Source organism: Equus quagga, chromosome 1, assembly GCF_021613505.1.
Source record: "Equus quagga isolate Etosha38 chromosome 1, UCLA_HA_Equagga_1.0, whole genome shotgun sequence".
Lineage (NCBI taxonomy): Eukaryota > Metazoa > Chordata > Mammalia > Perissodactyla > Equidae > Equus > Equus quagga.
This window is the reverse complement of record NC_060267.1, coordinates 49478120-49504380: the sequence shown is the minus strand read 5'-3', so window position 1 is coordinate 49504380 and position 26261 is coordinate 49478120. Positions and strand designations below refer to the sequence as shown.

At 36.0% G+C, this 26261-nt stretch overlaps 1 protein-coding gene across 6 annotated transcripts in view; it reads left to right on the top strand.

The window, feature by feature from the left end:
* KLRG1 (killer cell lectin like receptor G1) overlaps positions 1–26024 on the top strand; it is a 42826-nt gene extending 16802 nt beyond the window's left edge. For 3 of the 6 annotated variants that reach the window (XM_046653217.1, XM_046653227.1, XM_046653236.1), the window contains 5 exons: positions 8286–8336; positions 10993–11094; positions 13105–13274; positions 24421–24521; positions 24874–26024. In XM_046653217.1, the coding sequence (XP_046509173.1) occupies positions 8286–8336; positions 10993–11094; positions 13105–13274; positions 24421–24521; positions 24874–24985 (536 nt within the window). In that variant the 3' untranslated portion in view covers positions 24986–26024. Of the gene's footprint in view, positions 1–8182; positions 8337–10992; positions 11095–13104; positions 13275–13945; positions 14044–24420; positions 24522–24873 lie in introns of those variants that run through there. The other 3 variants (XR_006887455.1, XM_046653209.1, XM_046653251.1) reach the window with 3 other exon arrangements.
* Positions 26025–26261: the final 237 nt, after the last annotated feature.

Sequence of the window (26261 nt, the reverse complement as noted above, 5' to 3'; positions counted from 1 at the left end):
TCTGTCTGACTTATTTCACATAGCATAATGCCCTCAAGGTCCACCCATGTTGTCGCAAATGGCAGTATTTCTTTCTTTTTTTTATGACTGAATAATATTGCATTGTGTCTCTCTATCTGTCTGTCCATCTGTAAATACATTTCCTTTACACTACATTTCCTTTATGCATTCATCTATTGATAGACATTTAGATTGTTTCCATGTGTTGGCTACTGAAAATAATGCTGTAATGAATGTGAGGGTTGCAGATTTTTTTTTGATATAGTGATTTTGTTTTCTTCAGATAAATACTCAGAAATGGAATTGCTAGATCACATCATAATTCTATTATAATTTTTTGAGGAACTTCCTTACTGTTTTCCATAGTGGCTGCACCAATTTACATTCCCACCAATAGTGCACAAAGGTTTACTTTCTCTACATCCTCTCCAACACTTGTTATTTCTTGTTTTATTGATAATAGTCATTGTAAAAGATGTGAGGTGCTATCTCATTGTGGTTTTTATTTGTATTTCCCTGATGATTATGTATGTGCTTTAATTTTCAAATATTTAGGAATTTTCTAGGTTTTTTCTTGTTATTGATTCCACTGTGGTCATAAAACATATCTTTAGGATTTTAATATATTGAAATTTATTAAAACTCGTATTATTACCCAATATATAATTTATGTGGTGAACATCCTACTTATTCTTGAAAGGCTTGTTTACTCTGTTATTTTTTAATGTCATTGTGTTGAGTAAATTTCAATTAGGCCAAGGTGGTTGGTACTATTCTTTAGATCTTTTATATTCTTACTGATTTCTTTTTGGTCTCATTGTCTTATCAGTTACTGAGAAAGGAGTGTTTAAATCTTCAACTATGATTATTGATTTGTTTATTTCTCCCTTTAATTCTGTCACTTTTTGCTTCATGTTTTGAAGTTCTGTTATTAAGTGCATACTCATTTACGTTGTTGTGTATGCTTGATGCTGTGCTTCATATAATTATGACATATACCTCTTTAGTCTTGTCAATTTTTTCTTATATTAATATAACCACTTGTGGTAGGCTGAATAATATCTGCCTACCTGGCCAAATATGTCCATGTCCTAATGCTTGGGACCTGTGAATATGTTACCTTATATGGCAAAAGAGACTTTGTAGATATGATTAAATTAAGAATCCTGCCATGGAGAGATTGTGTTGGATTTCCAGGGGGGTCCACTGTGATCACAGCCATCCTTATAAGAGGGAGGCAGCAGACTCAAAGTCAGAAAAAGGAGATATGATGGTACAAACAGACTGGGGTCATGTACTTGGAAGATGGAGGAAGGAGGTCACAAGCCAAGGAATTCAGGCAGCCTCTAGAAGCAGGAAAAATCAAGGAAATGGATTCTTTTCTGAAGTCTCCAGAAGGAAGGCAGTCTTCCAACAGCTTTATTTTAAACTTCTGGCCCCCAGAACTGTAAGAGAATAAACGTACATTGTTTTAAGCCACTATATTTGTGGTAATTTGTCACGGCAACAATAATAAACTAATACAATGTTCCAGGGTTTTTTGTTTACTGTTCACGTGGTATATCTTTTTCCATACTTTCTTTCGACGTATTTGTGTCATTATATTTAAAGTGCATGCATTATGCACAGCATACAGTTGGTTTAGGCTTTTTTTGTCTAGTGTTACAATCTCTGTCACTTCTTTGATATGTTTAGTCCATTTATGGTAAATTCAATTATTGATACGGTAGACTTTAGGTCTATCATTTTGCTGTTTGTTTATAATTTGCCTTATATGTTTTTTTTTCTTTGTTCTTTCTTTCAAAGAAACTAAGGGGATAAAAGAAAATAAGCACAATCTTTTATATGTACCTATATATTTACCATTTCTGCCCTTCTTCAATCCTACAGATATAAGTTTTCATTTTGTGACATTTGTTTTCAGTATGAAGAGCTTCTTTTGGCATTTCTTGTAGTGCTGGACTGCTTATGACAAGTTCTCTGTTTTCTTTACTATGAAATTGTTTTTGTTTTCCCTCTTCATTTTTGATGGATGTTTTTGCTGGATATGGAATTCTGGATTGGTAGTATTATTCCCTCCAGCTTTATTGAGATGTAATTGACATATAACATTGTGTAAACTTAAGGGGTATAATGTGATGATTTGATACACATATATATTGTGAAATGATTACCACAATAATGTTAGTTATCACATCTATCACCTCACATAGTTACTTTCTTTTTTTGTGTGTGGCAAGAACATTTAAGTTTACTCTTAGCCAATTTTAAGTATACAATGAAGTATTGTTAACTATAGTCACTATGCTGTACATTAGATCCCCAGAACTTATTCCTCTTATAAATGAAAGTTTGTACCTTTTGACCCAACATCTCTCCATTTTCCCCACCCCCTTGCTCCTGGCAGCCACCATTCTACTCTCTATTCCTATGAGTTTGCATTTTTTTTAGGTTCTACATATAAGTGTAGAATCTTTCTCTGTCTGACTTATCTCACTTAGCATAATGCCCTCAAGTTTCATCCATGTTGTCACAAATGGCAGGATTTCCTTCTTATGTCTGAATAATATGCTGTTGTGTATATATATAAATATACATATATAAATATATATGTATATTTATAGTTTTATATGTACCATATTTTCTTTACCCATTCATCCATCGATGGGCACTTAGGTTATTTCCATGTCTTGGGTCTTGTGAATAATGCTGCAATAAGCATGGGGGTGTAGATATTTTTTTGAGATAGTGATTTCATTTCCTTTAGATACTTCCCCAGAAGTGGTATTGCTGGATCATATGGTAGTTCTATTTTTGGTTTTTTGAGGAACCTTCATACTGTTTTCCATAGTGTCTGTACTAATAGTGGTTTTCTTCTTCTATCTTTTTAAAAATGGCATTCCATTGTTTTTTTCCTTTTTGGTTTCTGATGAGAATTCAGTTATCATTCATGTCATTGTTCCCCTCTGTTAATGTGTTATTTTTCTCTGGCTGCTTGCAATATTTTCTCTTTATCTTTGTTTTTCAGCAGTTTTGTTTTAATGTTGTTAGGCATGATTTTCCTTATATTTATCCTGATTGGGGTTTGTTGAGTTTCTGATATCTGTAAGGTTTATACTAAATTTGGGAAATATTTAATCATTAATTCTTCGAATTCTTCTCCGGCTCCATTATATTTCTCCTGTATTTCTGAGACTTTACTAACACTGCTTGATATTGTCCTACAGGTCATTGAGGCTCTGTTCATTTTTTCTTCTGTTTTTCATGTTGGATAATTTCTAGCAATCTATTTTCACATTCACTGACCTTTTCTTCTGTCGTCCCCAATTTGTTGTTAATCCCATTCAGTTATTTTTTTAAAATTATGGATATTGTTCTTTTCTGTCTTAGAATATTCACGTAGTTCTTTTTTTATACTTTCTATTTCTCTGTTGAGTCTTTTTTTTAAATTCATTATGACTATATTTTTCCTCTATGTCTTTGAACATGTTTAGATAGTTATTAAAGTTTTTGTTTGCTAATTCCAACATTCATGTCATCTTAAGTTTCTTTTCTACTTACTGATTTTTCTCTGGTCTATGACCCACATTTGCTTATTTCTTTGCATTGTAATAACTTTTTAGTGTATACTGGACATTAAATATATTACGTTATAGGGAGTCTGCATTATGTTGTCATTCTTTTTTAAATAAAACTTTTATTTGGGAATAATTTCAGATTTATGGAAAAGTTTCAAAGATAGTATAGAGCATTCCTTCATACCCTCCATCCCATTTCCCTAATGAGAATTGGGAAACTAAATAATTACTTAACATCTTAAATAATCATGGTACCTTTGTGAAACCTAAGAAATAAACACTGCTATATTATTACTAGCTAAACTCCAGGTTTTCCTTGAATTTCGCTGGTTTCCCATTAATGTGCATTTTCTGTCCCAGGATCTGATGCAGGATACCACCTTGCATTTAGTCTTTGTATTTCCTTAGTCTTCTCTGGTCTGTGATACTTTGTCAGTATTTCCTTGTTTTTCTGACCTTGATATGTTTGAAGAGTACTGATTAGTTATTTAGAGGAATATCTCTCAATTTGAAGTTATCCGTTTTTTTTTCTCACGTATAAACTGAGGTTATGGGTTTTGGTGAAATATTGGGGGTACATGATAACAACGAGACTTATCAGTGGTGGTTCACATGTTTAACTCTGTTCATGGGGTTGAGGTTGTGTTTTCGAGGTTTCTTCACTGTAAAGTTACTGTTTTCCCCATCCATACATTATTCTTTGGAAGTAAGTCATTAAGGCTTGTTAATGTGTGATGAGAGGAGAATTAAGTTGCACATCATGAGGGGGGAATACTGCATATCTTAGGTGGAATTTCTGTAAGGAATATTTATAAATTATCCCTCATTTATTTATTTATTCAATCATTTATTTAAATGAGTATGGATTCAGAGGATTGACATCACCATGATGGCAGAGGAGGAGACCCTGGCCGCCATCCCCCCACAAAGAACAACTACATAGCTATCCACAAATGAAAATAGCTCTGGGAGATCTCAGGAGTTCACTTAAGAAGCGTCAGCAACACAGTAGAGCAAAAAACTTGCGAATAACCACACAAAAACGGTAGGAAGAGCAGTTTCATTTTGCCTACATCATTCCATTTTGTACGTATATATAGTCAACTAATTTCTGACAAGGGCATCAAGAGTATATGATGGGGAAGGGATAGTCTCTTAAATAAGTGATGTTAGGAAAATCGGATATCCACATGCGAAAGAATGAAATTGGACCCTTTTCTTACACCATGCACAAAAACAACCCAAAATGAATTAAAGACTTAAAAGTAAGACCACAAATTGTAAAACTCCTGGTAGAAAATATGTGGAAAAACCTCCTTGACATTGGTCTTGGCAATGATTTGGAATGTACATAAAAAGCTCAGGCAACAAAAGCAACAAATAAAGAAGTGAGACTATATCAAATTAAACAGTTTCTGCACAGCAAAAGAAACAATCAACAAAATGAATGGGAATGCAAATTGGTATAGCCACTATGGAAAACAGTATGGAGGCCCCTCAAAAAATTAAAAATTGAAAATGAAAGAACAAAAATGTTCTTGCAATCCTACTTCTGGGTATATATCCAAAGGAAATAAAATCACTATTTCATAGAGATATCTGCACTGCCATGTTCATTGCAGCATTATTTCTAGTAATATATATATAGAGAGAGAGCTCGATCGATCGATCTATCTATTTATCTATCTATCTATAATAAAAAGTGGAAATCCTGCCATTTACAACCAGGACATTATCTAAGTGAAATAAGATAGACACAGAAGGACATATTTCACATGATTTCACTATGTGGAATAAAAAAAAAAGTCAAACTCATAGTAACAGAGAATAGAAAGGTCGTTACCAGAGGCTAGTGGGTGGAGGAAAAGGGCAGATGTTGATCAAATGATATATACTTTCGATTATAAGATGAATACATTCTGGAGACCTAATGCACAGCATGGTGATTATATTTAATAATTATTATATACTTAAAATTTGCTAAGAGAGTAGATTTCAAATCTTCTCACTACACATACAAAATAGTAAATACTGGAAGTGATGGTTATGTTAATTAGTTTGAGTGTGGTAATCATTTCACAATGTATACTTATATCAAAACTTTGTTGTACATCTTAAATATATTTTTTGTCAAAAATAAACAAATAAAAATGATTCAGTATGGATTCATAGATTTTTTAAAATTCCTGGGTTATAATCCAGTACTATTATTTATTTTGTTGCTCTAATTGTTTAATTTATGGCCATTAGGAGCATTTTCAGGTTGGTTCCTGTGCCCTCCTGAAGTGCTCTCATGTGTTTTTGGTTTTGTTTTTGAGTACTTCCTTATTTTCTAGCACTAAGAGATTAAAAGGTGCTTCCAGGCTCATCTTGCACTTTTCCTCCCCGGCCCTAGAATTAGTCATTTCCTTGAGGAGCACTGATTCCTATGTTGCCTTCCTTTTTTTTTTTCTTTTTTAAAACATCTTAACCATTTTTAGGTGTACAGTTCAGTGGTGTCAACTATTGTAATGGACTAAATATTTGTGTCCCCTCCCACCCTGACTTCCTATGTTGAAGCCCTAATCTCTAGTTTTGCTGTACTTTGAGATGGGACCTCTAAGGAAGTAATTAAAGTTAAATGAGGTCATGGTGGTTGGGCCCTGATCTGATGGGATTAGTGTCCTTATAAGAAGAGATACCCAAGAGCTCGGTTGCTCTACCTCTTCCTGCACACACGCACTAGGGAAAGGCCTTGTGAGACCAGAGTGAGAAGGCGGCTACTGCAACCCAAGGGGAGAGTTCTCATGAGACACCAATCCTGCAGGTGCCTTAATCTTGGACTTCCAGTGTTTCTGTTGTTTAAGCCACCCAGTCTATGGTATTTTCTTATGGCAGCCTAAGCAGACTAATGCAAGTATGGTCACATTTTCATTCGACCAATCTCCAGAAGTTGTTCATCTTGTAAAATTGAAACTCTATAACCCTTAAACAACTCCCCATTTTTCTCTCTCCCCAGCCTCTGGCAGCCACTATTCTCTTTTCTGTTTCTGTGAATTTGACTACGTTAGATACCTCATGTAAGTGGAATCATAGAGTATTTGTCTTGTTGTAATGAGCTTATTTCATTTAGCATAATGTCTTCAAGGTTCATCCATGTGGTAGAATGTGACAGGATTTCCTTCCTTTTTAAGGCTGGATAATATTCCATTGTAGGTATAGAACACATTTCGTTTATGTTGTCTTCCTTTTAAGGGCATCAAAATTTGTTCTCATAGGCTGCTAACTTACTGGTGGATCTTTTTTTTTTTTGTCAAACTTTGTTTCGTTTCTTTGTTCAAGCTGGTCAGCACTGCACCACCTCTGATCTCACTATTCAGCTGTCAGCCCTGCTGGGGCCACCTCAGCTAGGATGTGCAGAATCATGTCCTCTGTCTGTGCAGCCTAGCTCTTAGCCAGAGACCTATAGGGAATTCCCATGCAGTCTTCTGAACATCTCTCTCTGTGCAGCTCCCTCTTGTCACTTACCCTGCCCTGCAAATTCTAGCCACATAAGCAGCTTAAAATGTGGCTGTCTGCCTCCTCAGCTTAAGGAGACTGCTGCTCTGTTCAGGATTCATTTTCCTGCCTTGTGCCAGAAAGTGGCCCTAGGAAGAACACCAGGGTGATTGTAGCGCTCACCTTTGAGTGTTCTGTTCTCTCAAGGATCACAGTGCTGTCTGTCTTTCTGTGCCTGAAAACAGTCCCCTCCTGTATTTTGTCATGTATAGTTTTTGGCTGGAGGTCAAAGTATCACTCTGCCGTGGCTGAAAACAGGACTTTATTAGTTTTTATTAATATGCTCTGCCTGTTTCTCTTCTATCTTTATACATTCTATCTTAGTGAACTTATCTGTTCTTAGAGTTTCAATTCCCTTTCTGTGTTCCTTACTTTAATTTTTTATTAACTTTTCTCCTATTAGAAATAAATTGCTAACACTTTAGTATGTACTTATTTCATTTGTTCCCCTTTATAATTGTCTTTAAAAACAAGAGAATGAGGAGAGAACATGTATTGGACTTTCTGACACTGTGAAGGGTAAAGATTAGAGCACAGCTGGGAGAATGTTTGGGGGAACACAGGGATACAGCATATTCACAAAACATAGATCTGGGCAGTAGTTCATTTCTCCCCTGATGCAAGGCACATGCAGCTGATAATCCATTTCTCTATCATGTATCACTACCCAAAAGGTCCAAGAAACAATGAAATCAGTCCCATTTTATGTGCATCTATTTTCTCAAAAAGAAACAAAGCAAATACAAAATCTGAGATAAATTCATAGCTAGGAACCACTCTCATTTTTATTCCGGTTTCCATAATTGAAATTGCTGGACTGAAGAGCAAATTTCCTTTCTCAATAGAATTAGGTGAGATGGGGAATCAATTTAATACGTATTTAATGAACATCTAGAGAATGTGATGAAGCAAAAAAAAATCACAATTTAGAATATTAATTTCTATAGGCAGTCCCAGAATTTGAATCATTTCCTGGAAGGTTGCTTCTGTTTTTGTCATGTTGGACCATTTTTTTTCAAACAAACCTTCAAGTTTCCTGCTAGCAGTTTAGAGATTGGGGTGTTTCCTGACTGACGCATGTCTCCTCACACTTCTATAATTTTACTCTTTTAACTGAACGTGAAAGATTTTAGATGGAAATGACTGACCATGCTATTTATTCCGTATTAGAGTTGTCTACTGAACGCCAAGCCCAGAATGACTCCAGACCACAGCCAAAAGGTGAGTTAACCAAGTTAGTATGGAAAACTGTGCATAGTGACCATAGGCTAAGGGATGAATGGGAGGTAGAATAAATTTGGTGTATAGGATGTAGAAAAATTGAGGGTAATTTGAGGAAATACTTGTGGTTCAGTTTAAAGTCTAGAGTTGGAGTATGAAAATTTGGTATATGGTGGAGGATCTGATCTTAGGTCTCAGGTAGATTCTTTTCTAACCATTTACCTCTATGATCTTATCTACGAAACCCAATCTAGGGCAATTCTGTTATTCTTTATTGCTCCTGAACTAAAGCAAGAACTTTGTTGGGAGAACTTTATCTCTTTAGTAATGCTTGGAGTAAACTCCTGCAAGTTATGTAAGCTCCATACGCTTTCTCTCTTTTTGCTACATAGCCTTATTATTATAATTTTTGGTTTCATTCTTTGAAAGCATTGCTATATAATTTGCTAAATCATTCCAGTGTACTTTGACATTTAGATTTATTTCTATTACTATAAATTATACAGCATTGGGAATTTTTATTTGTATACATTTTTCTTTCTTTTGGATTATATCTGTGCTAATTTTTAAGGAATAGAATTATTAAGTCAAAAGGAATGTACTTTTTTTTTTTTTAGGAAGATTGGCCTTGAGCTAACATCCAGGCCCATCTTCCTCTACTTTATATATGAGATGTCTGTCAAAGCATGGTTTGATAAACATAGATCTGTGCCCCAGATCTGAACCGGCTAACCCTGGGGCACCTAAGCAGAGTGCACGACCTTAACCACTATGCCATAGGGCCAGCCCCATGAATGTACATTTTAAAGTATAAGTGCAAGGTCACACAACTTGAACTTGAGTATCATTATTTTGATTTCTAGGCAAGTGGCTTTTTATTTATGTACAGTGCATATTACACATTTTTTTATTCATTCTTACTCTAGGATGCTCTATTTGAGAATGGGGAAATGGATTGGAAACTTTAAAATGACATTAAAAATCTTTTTCAAAAGTATTACATGTTCATTATAGAAAATAGGGAAACTGTGAGAGCGGATATAAGAAAATAAAAATCACTAGTAATTTTACAACATGGCGATCATCAGCATCACTGTTTTTGTACATTTTTGCCTTTCTATGCTGACTCTACTGTATGTACACCACTAAGTGGCTTTTAATATGTATATTTTTTAAGTAAATTAAAAACATTTAAAAAAATTTAACTTAATTGTTTGAATCAGATTGTCATTACACAAATACAATTATGTTTTGATACCTGTTTTCATTTTGCATATCTAAATCAACATTTATTTCATTAAATATTCTTCTATAGTATATATGTATTTTATGATGTCACTAGAAACCTAGTGTTTTTGAATTTATCAGTCCAAATATTTATCGTGCAGAACTCTCTCATTTTAAAGGTATTTCTCACTATGAATTTCTTTCGAGAAGTTCAGAATGCGTCATAGATACCCGCACATATCTACAGGATGATTCATGTAAAATTTAAATAGGAAAGTGAGGCCCAAAGAGACAGAATCAATTTTCCAATTTCCAGATTAAAGATTACCAAATAAAGGAGTAAAAATTAGAACTTAAATATCTTAGTTTACAGAGTTTTGCTCTTCACACATAACTCCTATGCTATCGGGGTATGAGACTGCTATGATTTGGAAATAAACATTTGGGTAAAAAAAAAATTTCCATTTTCCAAATAAAAAAAGTAGCATTCTTAGTTGTAGGTTTATGCAACGGAGTTAATATGAAGTAGTGTCCCATCCATAAACAATGGTATCAACCTAAACTCATTACTCTTCCAATAGTGACAGTTTACAAAGCACTTCTGAGATGTAGGTTATTTTATTTTCCTTTAAACTATATTTATTTAAATTTTGAATAGATTATATATCACATGGCTCAAAATTCAAAAGATACAAAAGAAAATAAGGTAAAAAGTCTTCCTCCTCTCTCTGTCCCCATTGATTTATTTCCCCTCTGCAGAGTCAAACAATGTTATCAGATTCTTGTGTATAGCATACGTTGTTCTGTAGAATGTTTTTTCCTTTAACTATATGTCTTGAAAGTACCTCAATATCTGTAAAAAAAGCATTTTTTTGGTTTTTTTACCAACCTTTGTTAGAAGCTGCATGTTCACTTTATGTATATATCAGAATGTATTTGATTGGTTTTTTATTGATGGACATTTAGGTTGAATTCAGTCTTTTCCTCCTACAAATATTGTTGCCATGAACAGCCTTATAAACACAACATTTTATACGTATGTGAATATCTGTAGGAAACTTTTCAAAGGGAAACTCTGAGTCAAAGGGTAAATGCCTTTGCAATTTTGGTAGACATTGCCAAATCGTCCTCCAAAGAGGTTGTATCAATTTATATTCTCATCACTAAGGCATGAGACTGCGTAAGCCACATTTTCAAAGGAAAAAGTATCCTGAACTTGACAAATATAGTCTATTCCTTGATAAAGATGTGGGTGGCCACCCTAGGCTTTAAGGCAAATCTCTGACAAATCCAGGAAAGGAATCTTTAGGGCTGGGGTTCACTTCCCACTAGGCCAAATTACTTCAAGATCCCAGATCTCCTTCCCTAACTTTTCCTCCTTCAGCTTTCAGTCTGACTCAGAATTTTGCTTTGAATTCTGTTCTTGCAGCTTCTTCCAGGTCCCTTCTCTCTTGCCATGTGGCAGTAGCTTTTGGGCTTCTGAGTGCCCTTCTGGCAAGTTTGCTGCTATTCCAGTGGACTCTGTGCCAGGGTAAGTGCTAACTGAAACCAAGATTTGTGTTATGAAAGCAACATAACATAACAGAAAATTTGAAAAATGAAAAATAATTCCAACAAAATAAGTCACCACTTGTACACAATAGCATTTCCTGGGTATAGTCTCCTAGTCTTTGGGTCCATGCATTTGTGTAAGTATTTATTCTTTTAACAGAATTTCAATCCAGTCCTCTAAAATCTGCCTTGCCTTTCTTTTTCTTCTTACTAAGGTTGGGTCTAGTTCTGATCATAATATGCTTATGATTTTGTATATTACTTTTTAATTTTATGTTGCATCATAAACATTTTTCCACTGGCTGGGTAATGTCACAGTTGTGTGGAAAAAGCACAAATGGATAAGGGGCCAACTTTATAGCTTGATCTCCAGAACCCTATATTGGTCACATGCCATGCCTTCCCATAGAAGGCCTAATCTTTCCATTAAAAAGGACTATGTTCCCCATTTTTAAATTCCTAAATCTAGAATAGATATATAACCTATTCTGCAATTATATATCTACACATGTGCTCATTTGATATAATGGCTCATACTTGCCCATTGTGGAATTGTGCTTATGGTGAGTTTATACAAATATGTTTCATGGAAGTAGAAAATCAAGAGAATAATGGAATCTTGGTGGAAATTACCTCGAAAGCTTATTCCATTCCCTTTCATTTTCACAGAACTCTAATCTGACCATTTCAAAGGAATGAGAATGTTCTTAAAAGAACTCAGTGAGGAGAATTGTATCATTTTTCACTTTAGCATCTGATACCCTTCTCTGTCAGAAACTCTTTTTTTTTGATATTTGAGTAAATTCTTTTTGCTGAAGTATGTCTTTTATCCAGTTTCCAATGATGATAGACAATCACATTTGTGATTATAAAAAAAAGAATGACCTTTCATTCTAGTTAAGTTTGTGCTTTTTAGTTTCTGTTTTTTTCTTCTACACTATTATGGGGTGTCAGGTTGAGGTTGGGGTTTCTGAAAGATTCTGCCTTATTTAAGCAATGTACATTATGTAGTTACATTATCTATACCCTGAGCCTATATGGACAGTACGCTGATACATATCATGCAAATGCACAATTATTTTATCTGATACGTATACCACATGTGCATAAAGATCTCTAGCACAAGTAATGTGCTCTCTCCACAGTCCCCAGCAAGATTGTACACATTTCCTTCCCTGCTCCTTCAGTCATAGTCACATCGTTGTCTAGTGAAATGTACAGTAGTAGTGATGGAGTTGGACTTTGTGAGGGCATTTAATTTGAGGCCATGCATTAGTGAGGGTTCAGAATGAATCCCCCAAGATGTACTACTCTGGCATGCAGATTATTTTGAGCTGAAAATAATTGAGGCCCAAAAGTCTTAGGAAGAAACTTTGCCCTTCCTGCTAACTGCCTAAAAGAATTTAGATAGTGGACCTGTTCCAGGAAGGGAGATATCACCATAGATAACTATAGTTTAATATGAACTAGGTGTGGTAGACAGGGAGGAACCTGGCAAGGCCTGTTTGATCCAAGTCCTCTCTGTGTCCCATTGTTTTTGGATGGCCCAGGAAACATTTGTTTACTGAACATTTACCCCTTTCATTCTTCCTGTGAATTGCCTTCCCTTCCAAATCCTCCTTCTCATTAGTCTCGAATGATATGTATATATGCTTCATTTTGCCTGACTGTCTTTGGAATCTCTCATGTTAATGTGGATTTCCTGTACATATGTAATTAAATTTGATTTTCTGCTGTTAATCTGCCTTATGTCATTTTAATTTGGCCAGCCAAAAGAACCAAGAAAGGAAAGGGGGAATTTTTCCCTTCCTGATACATTGTTGTGCATTTCTCTAAACTTAATCTGAGGTCATGCATTAATAGGCATTCAGAATGAATGCTAGGTAGGGCAGGGAAGACACTGGGATGGCCGTATTCCGTTTTATCTCCCATTTCATCTCCAAGAATGAGTGGTCCATAAAGATGTGAACCAGGTCCTTTTCCTTTCTAGGTTCCAAGTACTCCACTTGTGCCCGCTGTCCTAGCTGCCCAGACCTCTGGATTAGGTATGGTGACCATTGTTATTACTTCTCAGTGGAGACAAAGAACTGGACTTCTAGTCTGAAATTCTGCTTAGGCAAAGACTCACATCTCCTCATGTTTACAGACAAGCAGGAAATGGTAAAGGCAAACATTTAGAAAATGTAGCTTGTTTTGTTGGTGAATACTGTGCAAATGTGTCATGTATCTTGTTTTGAGGAGCAAAAGGAATATTCTTCCCTTTCCCTCTCCTTCTCTCTCCTCTTTCTTTCCCTTCTTTTCTCCCCCTCTACCCCTGCCTTCTTCCCTCTCTTTCCCCACTCCTTATCTGTTCCCTGCCTAACCCCAGCAACCCACAGTTATAGAAACCTAGATGTTTGCATAGGCATATATGTGTGTATATGTGTGTGCTGGAGATAGAAGGATGTGAGTATTACAGAGAGGAATTAAGACCAGAAATGCAGGTCTAATTAAAAGACATATTAGATCCAGAAACATACGTGTCCAACAACAAAGAAGCAGCTGATTCTTATGCAAGAGCCAGTGGACTTGGGAGGGAAGGGAAGAGCGACAGCATGGTGACAAAGAGACCATGCAAGGGCTTAAATGCCTCTTTTAACATTTTTACTTCATTCATTGGAATCCAGTAAGTCCCAGGCTAGGAAACGTTTGCGGTGGAGGATGGGGCATGAGGAGAAAGCAGTTTCAAAAAGTTGGGAAAGAAGGAAGGAAACTGTGTGTGTGTGTGTGTGTGTGCATGTGTGATCTTAAACTCCTTGCAGAGCTAAGCTGGTGGGCTCCACTTCCCACAGGACTCTGTTCCTTCCTGTCCACCCGGCAGTCTCCTGGAGGAGAGCTCTTTATTAATCCTAGAGCATCTCAAGTTAATGCAAGGAACTGACATCCTGAGGTAACCTGGTACAAAAATCAATCCAGTTCTAACTTGTCAATGCAAACAACATATGCAAAGAAAATAAGATATCCTAGTTAGGTTTTTAGTGCTAATTTCATGCTAATTTTTATGTTTTGATATTGCTTTCTGTAATTTTTTTTTTGGGTAGAATCAAATCACAGAAAACACTTTATTAAGAATTCAACTATATTAACATTCCTTGGGGAATTTTAGAGATGCAATTATTCTAAAGCAGTTGGGGAGAACATATAGAACCTAAATTTTATGTTTTCCTATTTTAAGAAAAGGTGAAAGCATCTCAATTCTTGTTTTCTGACAAAGGAATACTCAATCCTTTAAAATTTTGCATAGACTCTAACTCTAAATCAGTCCACCTCTGTGGCTTACTTTTCCTTATTCCTTCCCTAAAGTAGGTGCAGAATGCTTTGGGGTTTGTCATTAGACATATGAAATCTTGGTTTTATGATATCTGTTAATTATAACCTTACTTTCTGGACCTTTTTGCTGCAACTCGTATTCACACTCTGATATAGCTGCATCTGAGGACTTGAGCTGACTGAAGTCAATAGCAGAAGTGAGCAAAGAGCTTGAAGCATTGCTGGGCAAATACTGATAAACAGAGTAGTGAGTCATAATGCAAGACGCTGCTGCTGAGGATTGTGGTGTAGCAGCTACTATAAATTACACAGTGTGATCATGAGATGAGGAGGAAAAGGGCTAAGACACAGAATATCTGGGAGTTGGGGATATTTGTGTTTCTCTGAGGTCTCCCAGAGGAATGTAGTAGTATTAGAGATATTTTTCCTTTCCTTTCTTTCTTCACTTTCCCTGAATCCTGCCTCTATTGCTGAGTAAGCTGCACAGAGTTAGATTGGCTACATTTCCAAAACTGGTTTATTTCCTCTTAAGGTCCGTTAACTCAAGTCAGGACTGGAAAGGGTAGAATATCCCTGATGGATTTAATAGTGACCACAGATAAGTTTTGCTTCTGACATTCCTGTGGAATCTTGCTTGGTTCTCTGGCCTAATTCTTTTTCTTCTTCTCAGCCTTTGTCAGATTCTGGAGAACCAGCTTGTCTTATATCTGATCTGCTGATCCTCTTGTACTGGTGGTGTTATTCTTTTGTTCTCAAGGCAAGATTTATAACCTATTTGAAGATATGCTTGATATTCCTAGTATCATCCTTAGGTTTGAATAGCTACCAAAAGAGTATATGGATCTATTAAAACAAGTTTTTCAAACTGGCATTCTACTGGTGGAGAATACTGCTAGGAAGTTAAGTTGGTATATGCTAGAGGCTACAAGGCTAAAGAAGTATACCTCTCATGCTGTTAAATAGTCTTCTTTCAGTAAGATACATATATATAATCGACCTCTATCTTTGATCAGTTATAGCAAAGTACGTAATAACAATCTACCCCTAAGAATCTAAGAATAGAAACTACCATGTATTGAGAACCTGCTGTGTGCCAGGTATTTTATGTATATTATTCTTAATCTTAACAGCATATCTATAATGTAGAACTCCACATCCCCATTTCACTAAGGAGTGAGTAAAATTCAGAAGAGATAATGAGCAAGTTCAAGGCTACAGATCTGTCAGAGCCAGTCTTTCTTTTTCAGAGCCAGATTTTAAAATCTACTTCAGCCCACCTTTTAAAGTCACTTACAGAAATATTGTATTTGACGAGCTTCCAGGATCTATCCTGTGGATGCTGAAAAATGAGATAACTTTTCCTATTAATTGTCTTCTGGTGGCTTTTCTTTTCTATAGATGTTTTAAAAATTATTTGAATTTGAAATCTGGAAGGTTCATTATATGGCTGTTGGGATTTAAATATATTTAAAATAGCTAGATGCTCACTTATCTCTTTTTCTATCTTGGACTTCAAGATTTATTTTATTTTTGAGAAAATAAAAACAAAATTGAAATTGAATTGCTCTGTTATTTCCTCATTTTTCTCTTTACATTATTGCATCCACCCTTTGTTATTCTTTTTGCTCTTTGAATTTATCTTGAGGTCTTTATATATATTCAAATTCTTAGCATTTGTTTCTTTTTTTTTTTTTTAAAGATTTTATTTTTTTCCTTTTTCTCCCCAAAGCCCCCCAGTACATAGTTGTATATTCTTTGTTGTGGGTCCTTCTAGTTGTGGCATGTGGGACGCTGCCTCAGCGTGGTTTGATGAGCAGTGCCATGTCCGCGCCCAGGATTCGAACCAACGAAACACTGGGGCGCCTGCAGCGGAGCGCGCGAACTTAACCACTCGGCCACGGGGCCAGCCCCAGCATTTGTTTCTTATAGTTGTTAGTGTGTTATTCTAAAATCTATGTTGACTAGAGAATTTCCTGTAGAAATACTTTGGTTTCCCTCAATCTATCCTGATGCTCTTCACCCCACAGTATCTTTCTTCTTTATTATCATAATTTGAGATTATATCATCAGACTCTATTGTTTTAACAACCACTCATTAAACTATAACCATCTTCCCTATTAGAGTTTATGACTGGGATTGTCCCTGTGTTCTCTCTGAACTTTTGATATTGGCTTTTCTTGTATTTAGGGCTTACATCTAATTATATCTGAAATTTCCTTCTTTGGATACTGCAATGCAAATGCTATGGTAACTGTCACTTTTCCTCATATTTTACAGTAGAATCAGCTAATGGAAAGGGCTTAGTTTCTTTTAGACATTCATGAATTTGTTTTTACTACATTGCTTACTAGCTATGTGAACTTCAGCAATTTTCTTAACCTCTTTGACTCTCAATTTCCCCCCGTACAAAGGGGAAAAAAACTTCCCAGAATTGTTATGAATATTAAATGAGAAAATCTATCTGGAAGTTCCTTTGACATAGTAGGAATCACTTAATTTTAGTTTTTCTTCTTTTCCACTTGAACTAATTCTCCTTGTTGCTCAGAATACAGCTCAAAGTCAAAATAACTTTTGTTTTTCTCTTCTGTCTCCTAAGACACGAAATTTCAGTAAAATATGTATCACAGAGAAATTTGACTTGCTGAATTTAGTATTTCTCTTATAGGAAATCTGAAGTGGTATGTCAGAAGATTGAAAGAAATGTCTGGAAACACAGGGTAGATGGTAGGAGAATTATTTTACTCTGGAGGTCTTTGTAGTCTGGTAATATGTCTTTTGTCATCCTTCCTTTATAAGCAGATCAAGCAACCAGTGTAACTTTCACACCAAAGTGTTGGTGTAGGATGTAGGTTAGGATATCTCTCACTATCTTTTTTTTTTTTTAGCTTTAAAAAAATTGAGGTAAAATCTTCATAACATAAAGTTTACCATTTTAACCATTTTCCAGTGTACAATTGACATTAAGTATATTCACATTATTGTGAGATCATCACCAGTATTCATCTCTAGAAATTTTTCATCATTCCAAACTGAAGCTCTGTATCCATTAAAAAACAACTCCCCTTCTCTCTTCCTGCCAGCCCCTGGTGACCACTGTTCTGCCTTTTGTCTCTCTGAATTTGACTATTATGTCCTTTTGCATCTGGCTTATTTCACTTAGCATATTTTCAAGATTCATCGGTGCTATAGCATGTATCAGAATTTCATTCCTTTTTATGGCTGAATAATATTCCATTGTATGGATATACTGCATTTTGTTTATCCATTCACCTATTATGGGAGATTTTTCACTGTCTTTTAAAGACAGTGCTCTAGTTTACAGAGCAAGTCTTATTTGCTTTTAGTATTGTACACATACACAGAATTATAGGGAAAATTTGTATCAATATTAAATTGTAGTAATTTGTAGCCTATCAAATTTCCCTTTGAAATCTCTTAATGTATGTGCACGTTTTTATATGATAGTAATCAATGTTTACATGCTACAGGATATCTGAAAAGTTTGGAAACACAGGATAAACTTATTCTTAAACAGTATGTTAGATACATTTTCAACTAATATACTCAAGGTGTTTTTATTAAACCTCCAGAAATATTTTCAGGTGAAATACCTTTAAATTTAAAGCTATGGATTTCAATTGATTTTAGACTTCATGGGTGCTCTGTAATGTACTTTTTTCAAATTAATAACTGCATTCATTGCTTTAAACTTCACCTGAAAAGGTGTCTGGAGATTGAAGAAAAACATATTAATGATATGATTTGAAAATATAACAGACATACTATTTAAAAATACATTTATCCGGGGCCAGCCTGGTGGCATAGTGGTTAAGTTCATGTGCTCTGCTTTGACGGCCCAGGGTTTGTGGGTTTGGATACCAGGTGTGGACCTACACACTGCTCATCAAGCCATGCAGTGGCAGCACGCCACATATAAAATAGAAGAAGATTGGCACAGATGTTAGCTCAGGGGCAATCTTCCTCAAGCAAAAGAAAAGAAAAAAAGACATTTATCTTAAGTTTTTAGGCTTTTAGGACAGCCTGTCTTTATGTGCTGCTTTTATCACATAGTATTATTTTATTCCTGTTTTTTCCAAACATTAAATTATTCTAGATGCTTATTTTTAAAAATTCTCTATTATCCTATTATTGCTTAACTACTTTTATATTCTTCGACAAAATTTACTTATTTCCAATTTATATTCAGCTATAGCCATATTTATATGAAAATGAAAATATTTAACCAATTTAGTAGCTTTGACATATTACTAGTTTTTCTCCATATAGATTGAACTAACTTAGATGTATGTCATAAGCCATGTTGATTTTGGAAGTCATGGAATATTTTCTATGCCTTAATAATATTTTAATTACAATTTAAAAATATTACCTGCAAAAGCACGTGTGTGTGTGCGTGTGTGTGCGCGCGCGCATGTGTGTAAGGTATAAATATTGCCCTAAAGGAAAAGGAAAGAAAAAGTGTACCTGATTTCATTTGTTTGTTTTCTATCTTCATCTTGCTTTTAAATTTTGCATTTTCTTTTCTCTAAAATGCAACCAAACATTACAAACTCTAAAGTGACATAACACCTAAGTGCTCTATTTAACACCCTTTTCGGAGGACAGGAGTTCTGAGTTAACGCCTTTTCTTCTTCCTTCTACTTTTGTGCTGCTCTACAGACACAGACACACACACTCACACACACACTTTCCATGTGTACATAGAACATAGGTAATTGCATCTGATTTTAAAGGCTTCTTTCAAGCGGGAAGATTTTCAAGTGAAAGTGACATAGTGAACATTTTCACTATCCAGCTACCCCAGTGAGTAGTAAACTGGCCTGATCATGTCACTTAGAATTGTATGGGTCTTGGGTGTAGTAAAAAAGTGCAGGAGTGGAGTTTGTAAGTGGGCATTATCTAATCCCAGCTCTTTGGACTCTAACTGAGGTTTCTGAGCAAGTCTTTACCCATTTCTGTACTTTATTAGCTGTCATTCCTCTCCTTGAAATGAAAGAAAGAATGAAATGGACTGTTTTTCTTACAATTTCTGTGGAGAAATGAGGAAAAACTCATTTCTTCCTCATTTAAATAATCCTTTTAAGTAAGTTGGTTAAGAAATACATGAAAGATTTCAAGCTATCTTGAATTAGGGTGTCATTTCATCTATCTTACCCTACCTTTTCTCTTCAGTCTACCTCCCTACCTCCACCCTACACAATGAAGTACTCGATGTGGGTAAAGTGAAAAATGCAGAGAGTTTGTGTTCAAAAGGTTTTAGCCTCTTGCAGCATAAGACTTGACTCTACGTTCTTTAATTCTATAAATATTATTGAACACCATTTCATATATTTTTCCAGGTGCTGGGGATACAGTAGTAAGCAAGAGTTCTTGCTATTATGGTGCTTGCATTTTAGTCAGAGGAGAGACAGACAACAAAGAAGTAAACAAGTAAATATGGTGATATGTGCTTTGAAGAAAATGAAGCAGTATGCTATAATAGTGAATGTAGATATTTTAGATTGGCCAATTAAGGAATGCCTCTCTGAGGAGGTAGCATTTGAGTTGAGGCCTAGACCTGAACGGCAGCACATGTGAAAATCTAGGGGGAGCCTGGAACCTAGTAAGTGAATAAATGGTTGGCAGGCACTAGATCATGTAAGACCTTGTAATAAATAAGGATTTTAGATTTTATTCTATGTGAAAAGGGAAACCACTAGAGAGCATTAATCGGGGGCACAGTGTGATCTTATTTATTACTAGCAGGGGAAAACTTGATAAAATGCAAAAGTTTAGCTCTGGGAGAGAAAACTTGGATGTTTATTCACTAAGGAGCCTTGGGTAAGCCCTTTCACCCATGTGGACATGTTTTCTCATCTACAAAGACGAGGATGATAATATTTTCCTACCTTCCAGGGTTGTCAGGAATTTTACAACTGGAAAAAAATCCTAGAGAATATCTGAGCTAAATCCTCATAAGGAAACTGAGGGTCAGCCAGATTAAGCCGTTTGTTTGTCCTCAGATAGCAGGGACAGAGCGAGTGGTGGACTCCAGTATATTGTTTTTGTTTTGCTGTCCTGAATGCCCTACTGCATATCCAGCATTTCAAATGAAATTAAGAATGAATACAAAGGGATTGTGTAAGCCTTAAAGTACCATACAAATGTAAGACATAATTGTTTATAATTGTTTTCTGGATACTCTACCTGAGAGAACAAAGCTATCACAGGAGATAGAATTTTGGGGAAGGATGTGTTGCCAAACAAATTGTACTGATTTTTCAAATGCTTCATCTAGAAGCTACAACAACCACGTGTCCTCAGTGGAAACTAGGATTGGAATGCAATCCAGGATTGGAATCCAATTTCAAATGAAATCCAAGAGAAAATATAAGTTATCTGATCATGGGAAATAGCACAGAAGACTTGTTCTGTCTCTTATGGACTGTATGTTTGTGTCTTTCCAAAATTCATATGTTGAAACCCTAATCCTCAGTGTGATGGCATTTGGATGTGGGGCCTTTGGAAAATAATTAGATCATGAGGGTGGGGCCCTCATGATGGGCTTAGTGCCCTTAGAAGAAGAGACCTGAGAGAGCTTGCCTCTCTCTGCTTTCTGCCTTGTGAAGATATGAGAAGACAGCCATATGCAAACCAGGAAGGAGGATCTTACCAGACACCAGATCTGCTGGCACCTTGATCTTGGACTTCCCAGTCTCCAGAACTGTGAGAGATAAATGTCCATTGTTTAAGTCACCCAGCCTATGGTAATGTGATATAGCACCGTGAACTGACCAAGACAACCTCCTTTAGTGTCTTTACTGGGAGTGCAAAGAGGCTTTATGCTTCTCTTGACTTTAGAAGAGAAACTCTTTATCCATTCCAGTGAAAGTCTCCAAGTAGGTAAAGGGAACTAGTCCAGAGATACAGTTAAGAGCACAGTTCTTGAATTCTTACTCTTTAGCACCCATCTTCCTGGAGTGGAATAAAAACAATGTCGTCAAAATGGAACATCTGATGGTATCATAATAATTATAGAGCATTGAAATTTCACTGCTTTTTTAGTAGTTCCTGGATAAAAGAGAGTATTTTATTCCAAAGGTATTTAATGAATTAAACTGTCATTAGAAAATATTGATATGTTTAAATGAACAAAAATGTATAACTTTGCAGCAAAATTAGGAAGTTTAAAAATATTTTTTCCTGAAACTTGAAGAAGAAAAATAATTGTCTTTGATTTTCAAAAACTTCTAAAGGAGGTTTTTCAGATTGCCTGAAGGTAATCCAGGCATACTCTGCCACCTTGGGTCTCCCTTTTCTAGCAAAATGCCCAGGTTTTAGGATATCTGACCGTGGGTATAACGAGAAATAGACATCATTATGGATTCATCAGCCTGTTCTGGGGCACTATGAGGACTCTCCCCGATACACAGGCCCAACTTAGTAACTAATTCTGGGATCCAACATTATAATATTTATTTAAGCTGTCATCTTGGCCTGCTTTATCAAAGGGAATGTACAGTCTTTTAGCTTGCTGAATGTGCCAATAAACATCCTAGAAGTCTCACAATTTCTTCAGGGCTAGTGTAAGTGCAGTTTAAAAAGAGAGCTGAGTTACAGAGGGATGGGTTATCACAGTGGAGGACATGCTGGGGCATTGGGTTCTGGTCCAAGGCCTACCACTAAATTACTGAGAAGTAATGTGTCACTGCCCTTCTTTGAGCTTCTGTTCCTCCAAAGGATAGAAGTTTACAGAGACAGGAGAGAGATCGAAGCAAGTTCATTGAATTTGAGAATGTGATGCTCTGTGTGATGACCACTGCCAGATGAAATGGCAGATTACCTCAAAGCACCAGCACAGGAAGGAGGCTTAAAACAAATGATTAGTCAGGAAATATGTGATCACGGGAACAAGTTAGGGGCTTTTTTTTTTTTTTTTAACATTTGTTAGATCAAGCTCTAACACAGAGAAAAGCAAACGAACCAAGCAACCAAGCAAAAACACTACAAAACAAGATTCCTGGGAACAAAAGGGAAGGAACAATTTGAGTGCTTTCTTATTAGTTTTCCATTTTCCTTCACAAGGTATTTGAGGTGATTCAGGGAATTGGATAAGAAGAAATAGAGTAAAGAGAAGATGCCAGGCAATTATCTCATTAATTATACTGTAGGGGAGGAAGACATTTCCTCTACCCGCTCTGGGTCCTTCTGACTGGACAACGAATTAAATTCACATAGGACAGAATAACAGGAGAAAATTAAACAAAGCTTTATAACATATATACATGGGAGAGGCTCGGGCAAACTGAGCAACTCAGCCAACTGGCCGAGGCTGCCTGTTTAAGTATCTTTCCCTAAGAGACAAGGAGGAGATTTGGGGTAATGATTTGGGGCTTCAAAAGGGTACGAAGGCAACCCACATGGAAATGGAAAAGCAAATGTTTGGTAAATAGAACTTTGATAAGAGTGGGCTTCGCAAGTGTCCTTCCAGTCTGCCGGAACCCAAAGTTATCTATGGTGATGGCCTGCCCTGGAGACAGGCCTTTATTTTAAATTTGTTTTAGGCAGTTAGGGGGGAAAGGTCGAATGTTCTTGCTGAGTCTGAGCCTTTATTGTCTTCAGCTTGAAATAATCCGCATACCACAGTGGCGCATCTTGGGGCAGCCTGCCCTGGACCCCATCAATACATACAGTATTTGTTGGACACACAGAGACATCAGTTATCAGTGCCCATGAATGCTACTGCACACATCTATACTTGCCCACTGCATATAACCCAGAGGATTTGGTATCTGTTAAAACACATATGAATACCTTTGAATATTCATTCATACTCTAAAACAGATAAAAACATTGAGCATTTTAGTTTATATGTAATGGTCTTCCATCTATTTTTTGCTTTTCAGACTTACAATTTTGTCCTTCCTGTTCACAAATAAACACAATACTTGTCAACATTAACGTCACATCAAAACTTCAACATCACAGTGAAACTCTCTGTAACAAAAGCCATTTTCAAATTCAAGGTGGTAGTTCATTTATTGAGAAATATATTCATTGCATTAACAGCAAATTCTACAACAAAATTAATCTTCTGGGATTTATCCTTTATTTCATTTGTAGAGGCAGTATCCTTAGGAAATAAAACTCCTTCATTTGAATGTCAGACTCTACAGAGCAAAGAATCTTTTATCTCCGTTCTAGGAGTAGCATGGATATAGCCAAGTTAACTTTACCTTAAGCTTGTTTCCTTAAGAACTGTTTTTTTTCCTTGTCATATGCAAGATTGATGAGGACTTGGAAAATGAGAGTTTAGTGGGAAAAAAACCAAGTATGTTTCCACAGGCTTAATAATAATTTACATGTTTATGATAATGAGAAACCTGATTACTTCTGCAGCGGTATTTAACTTTTTTCTTTCAAAGTTATTGCTCCATCCAGTCAAGGAGGAAGTTGCAATGAAAGGTAGAGGTGTTATATTTATATTATCTGTCGTGTTCCAAGAATGCAGTTGTAGCCATAAAGTTCAATTCTAGGAAGTGTTCCACTCTGCAATCAACAAAGCTTTAGAATTGGAATTTAAAAGAGAGATTAGTTATTTGGAGTAAGTGGTTGTTTTAGTCAGCTCAGACTGCTCTAACAAAGTACCGTAGACTGGGTGGCTTATATCACAGACATTTATGTCTTACAGTTCTGGAGGCTGGGAAGTCCAAGAGCTATATTAGCTTCTTATAAGGACACTAATCCCTTATTAGTGAGGGCTCCACCCTCATGACCTCATCTAAACCAGACTACCTCCTAAAGGCCCCACCTCTAAATACCATCACATTGGGGGTTAGAGCTTTAGCATACGAGCTTCAGGGGCACACAAACACGCATTCCATAATAATGGTGATGAGAGAGGGTGTAAAAGAATAATTGTTTGACCATGACACTGAGTCTTTGATTTTCTGCATCTTGCTTACTTTTTTTCATCATCTTCGATCTTTCCCTTAGAACCTGCTCAAAAGTTTCCTCAATGAGAAATTTTACTGGATTGGTCTGAGGAACAATTCTGGCTGGAGGTGGGAAGATGGATCAACTCTAAACTTCTCAAGGTAAGGGGCTTCAAAGGAGTGCAAAAAAAAAAAAAAAAAACAGAGAGAGAGAGAAAAGGGAAATAAAAGTTATGTGGCTGGGTAAATATATAAAGGATAGCAGATGGAGCAGAGAGGAAAGGAAATTGGGAACAAAGAAGGAAATGAACAGTGGATAAGGGCAAAAAAACAAAAAAGGCATTTTACAGAGAGGCTAATTAGCAATTTTTATTGTTCTGTTGTTTTGGGAGCTGAGAGTAGTGGGGCCTGAATAGGGAGAAAGAATTTGCTCATTTTTTATTCCTTCATGCTTTACAATTCCTTTACTCTGCGTGTCACCTTAAGTGATTGATTTTTGTCTGATTTCTTACAGGATTCTTTCAAACAGCTTGGTACAGAAGTGTGGTGCCATCAGCGGAAATGGTCTCCAAGCCTCTAGCTGCGAAGCTCCTTTACATTGGGTCTGTAAGAAGGTCAGACTTTGACGGATGGTCAGATCTGTCATATGACTCCCTTAAAAGGGGGAGCTGGCCTCTGGGTGTTGGGATAGCCATGAGTACATATATATATATATAGTGAATGCTGAACCTTTGAGGATACGGCATTAGATGCAAGATTAAATGCAGCTTCCCCAGGGTTGATGGTTTATTGGTGGACTTTGAGAGTATTTAGATATTATCTTAACAATTTAAAAACCAGATCTAGGCAAATTTGTGAAATAGATAAAGTTTTTTTTAGTATTTTTCACTCTAGTGACTAATGCTGCTTCCTTCATCCTCACCCCCACCATCTAGTCAAAAATATACCTTTTATATGCTATATTCTGAGCTGATCTAATGAAATCTGTGCAAATATATACTATTGCTAATGTAGCAGAGGGTTTTTATGTGCATTAATGGGTTGACATGTTACTTTTCTCTGATAATATATTTTTATCCTAACAGTGGCCCTTTGCAGATAAAGCATTATTCTAAAGAATAATGCTAATGGTGAGAAAATAAATTATGAAAGTGGATGAGAGCAGGGTGATGCTGTCTGGTCTTCAGCTCTTCACACTTACTTAAGACCTGGCCTTGACTGAATTTAGTTTTTCTGAATATGCGTAGATGTGGTTGAATGAAACAATGTGTGACTATATTTTTTCCATGTTGTGAACATGTGATTTGCATGTTGATTTTACAATAGTGGTCTCTTTGACAAGGCATTTTTGTAGAGGAAAATTTACGGAAGCAGTTTATGTGGTTGATTCTCAAATTATTTTAGGCACTAATGCCTCAAAAATGAGAAAAACTTATTATTTTTCTTTAGTAGGATTTGGACATAGATAAGGAGGGAAGATGTTGTTTAAACATATTGGAGGGAGTAATGAAAGGGACCATACTTCTTACTGTTGTTGACGCTGGATTGTAGTCTGTTTACTTGTCTTTCTCTTTCGTAGTTTTTAAGGACGTGGACTGTATCTTATCCACCATTGTATCTCAGACACCTAAAATAGTGCTTGTATCAATGAATATTAAATAAATGAATGGATTAATAAAAAGTAAGAATTTAAAAATTCTTATTCCAATTGTTTCGTTACCCCACGAGTTAATTAAAGGAATTAAGGGCAAGAAACACAGTGTATCCTAATCCTCCCTAATCCTACCCTTGTGAGCATTCAGTGGCTGATGCTCAAAAGACAACGGGCCAGCTTAATCTAGATAGAAGGTTCATAGGAGAAAGTAGTGGAAACAAAATCCCATCTCCTTATGATCTCCTACC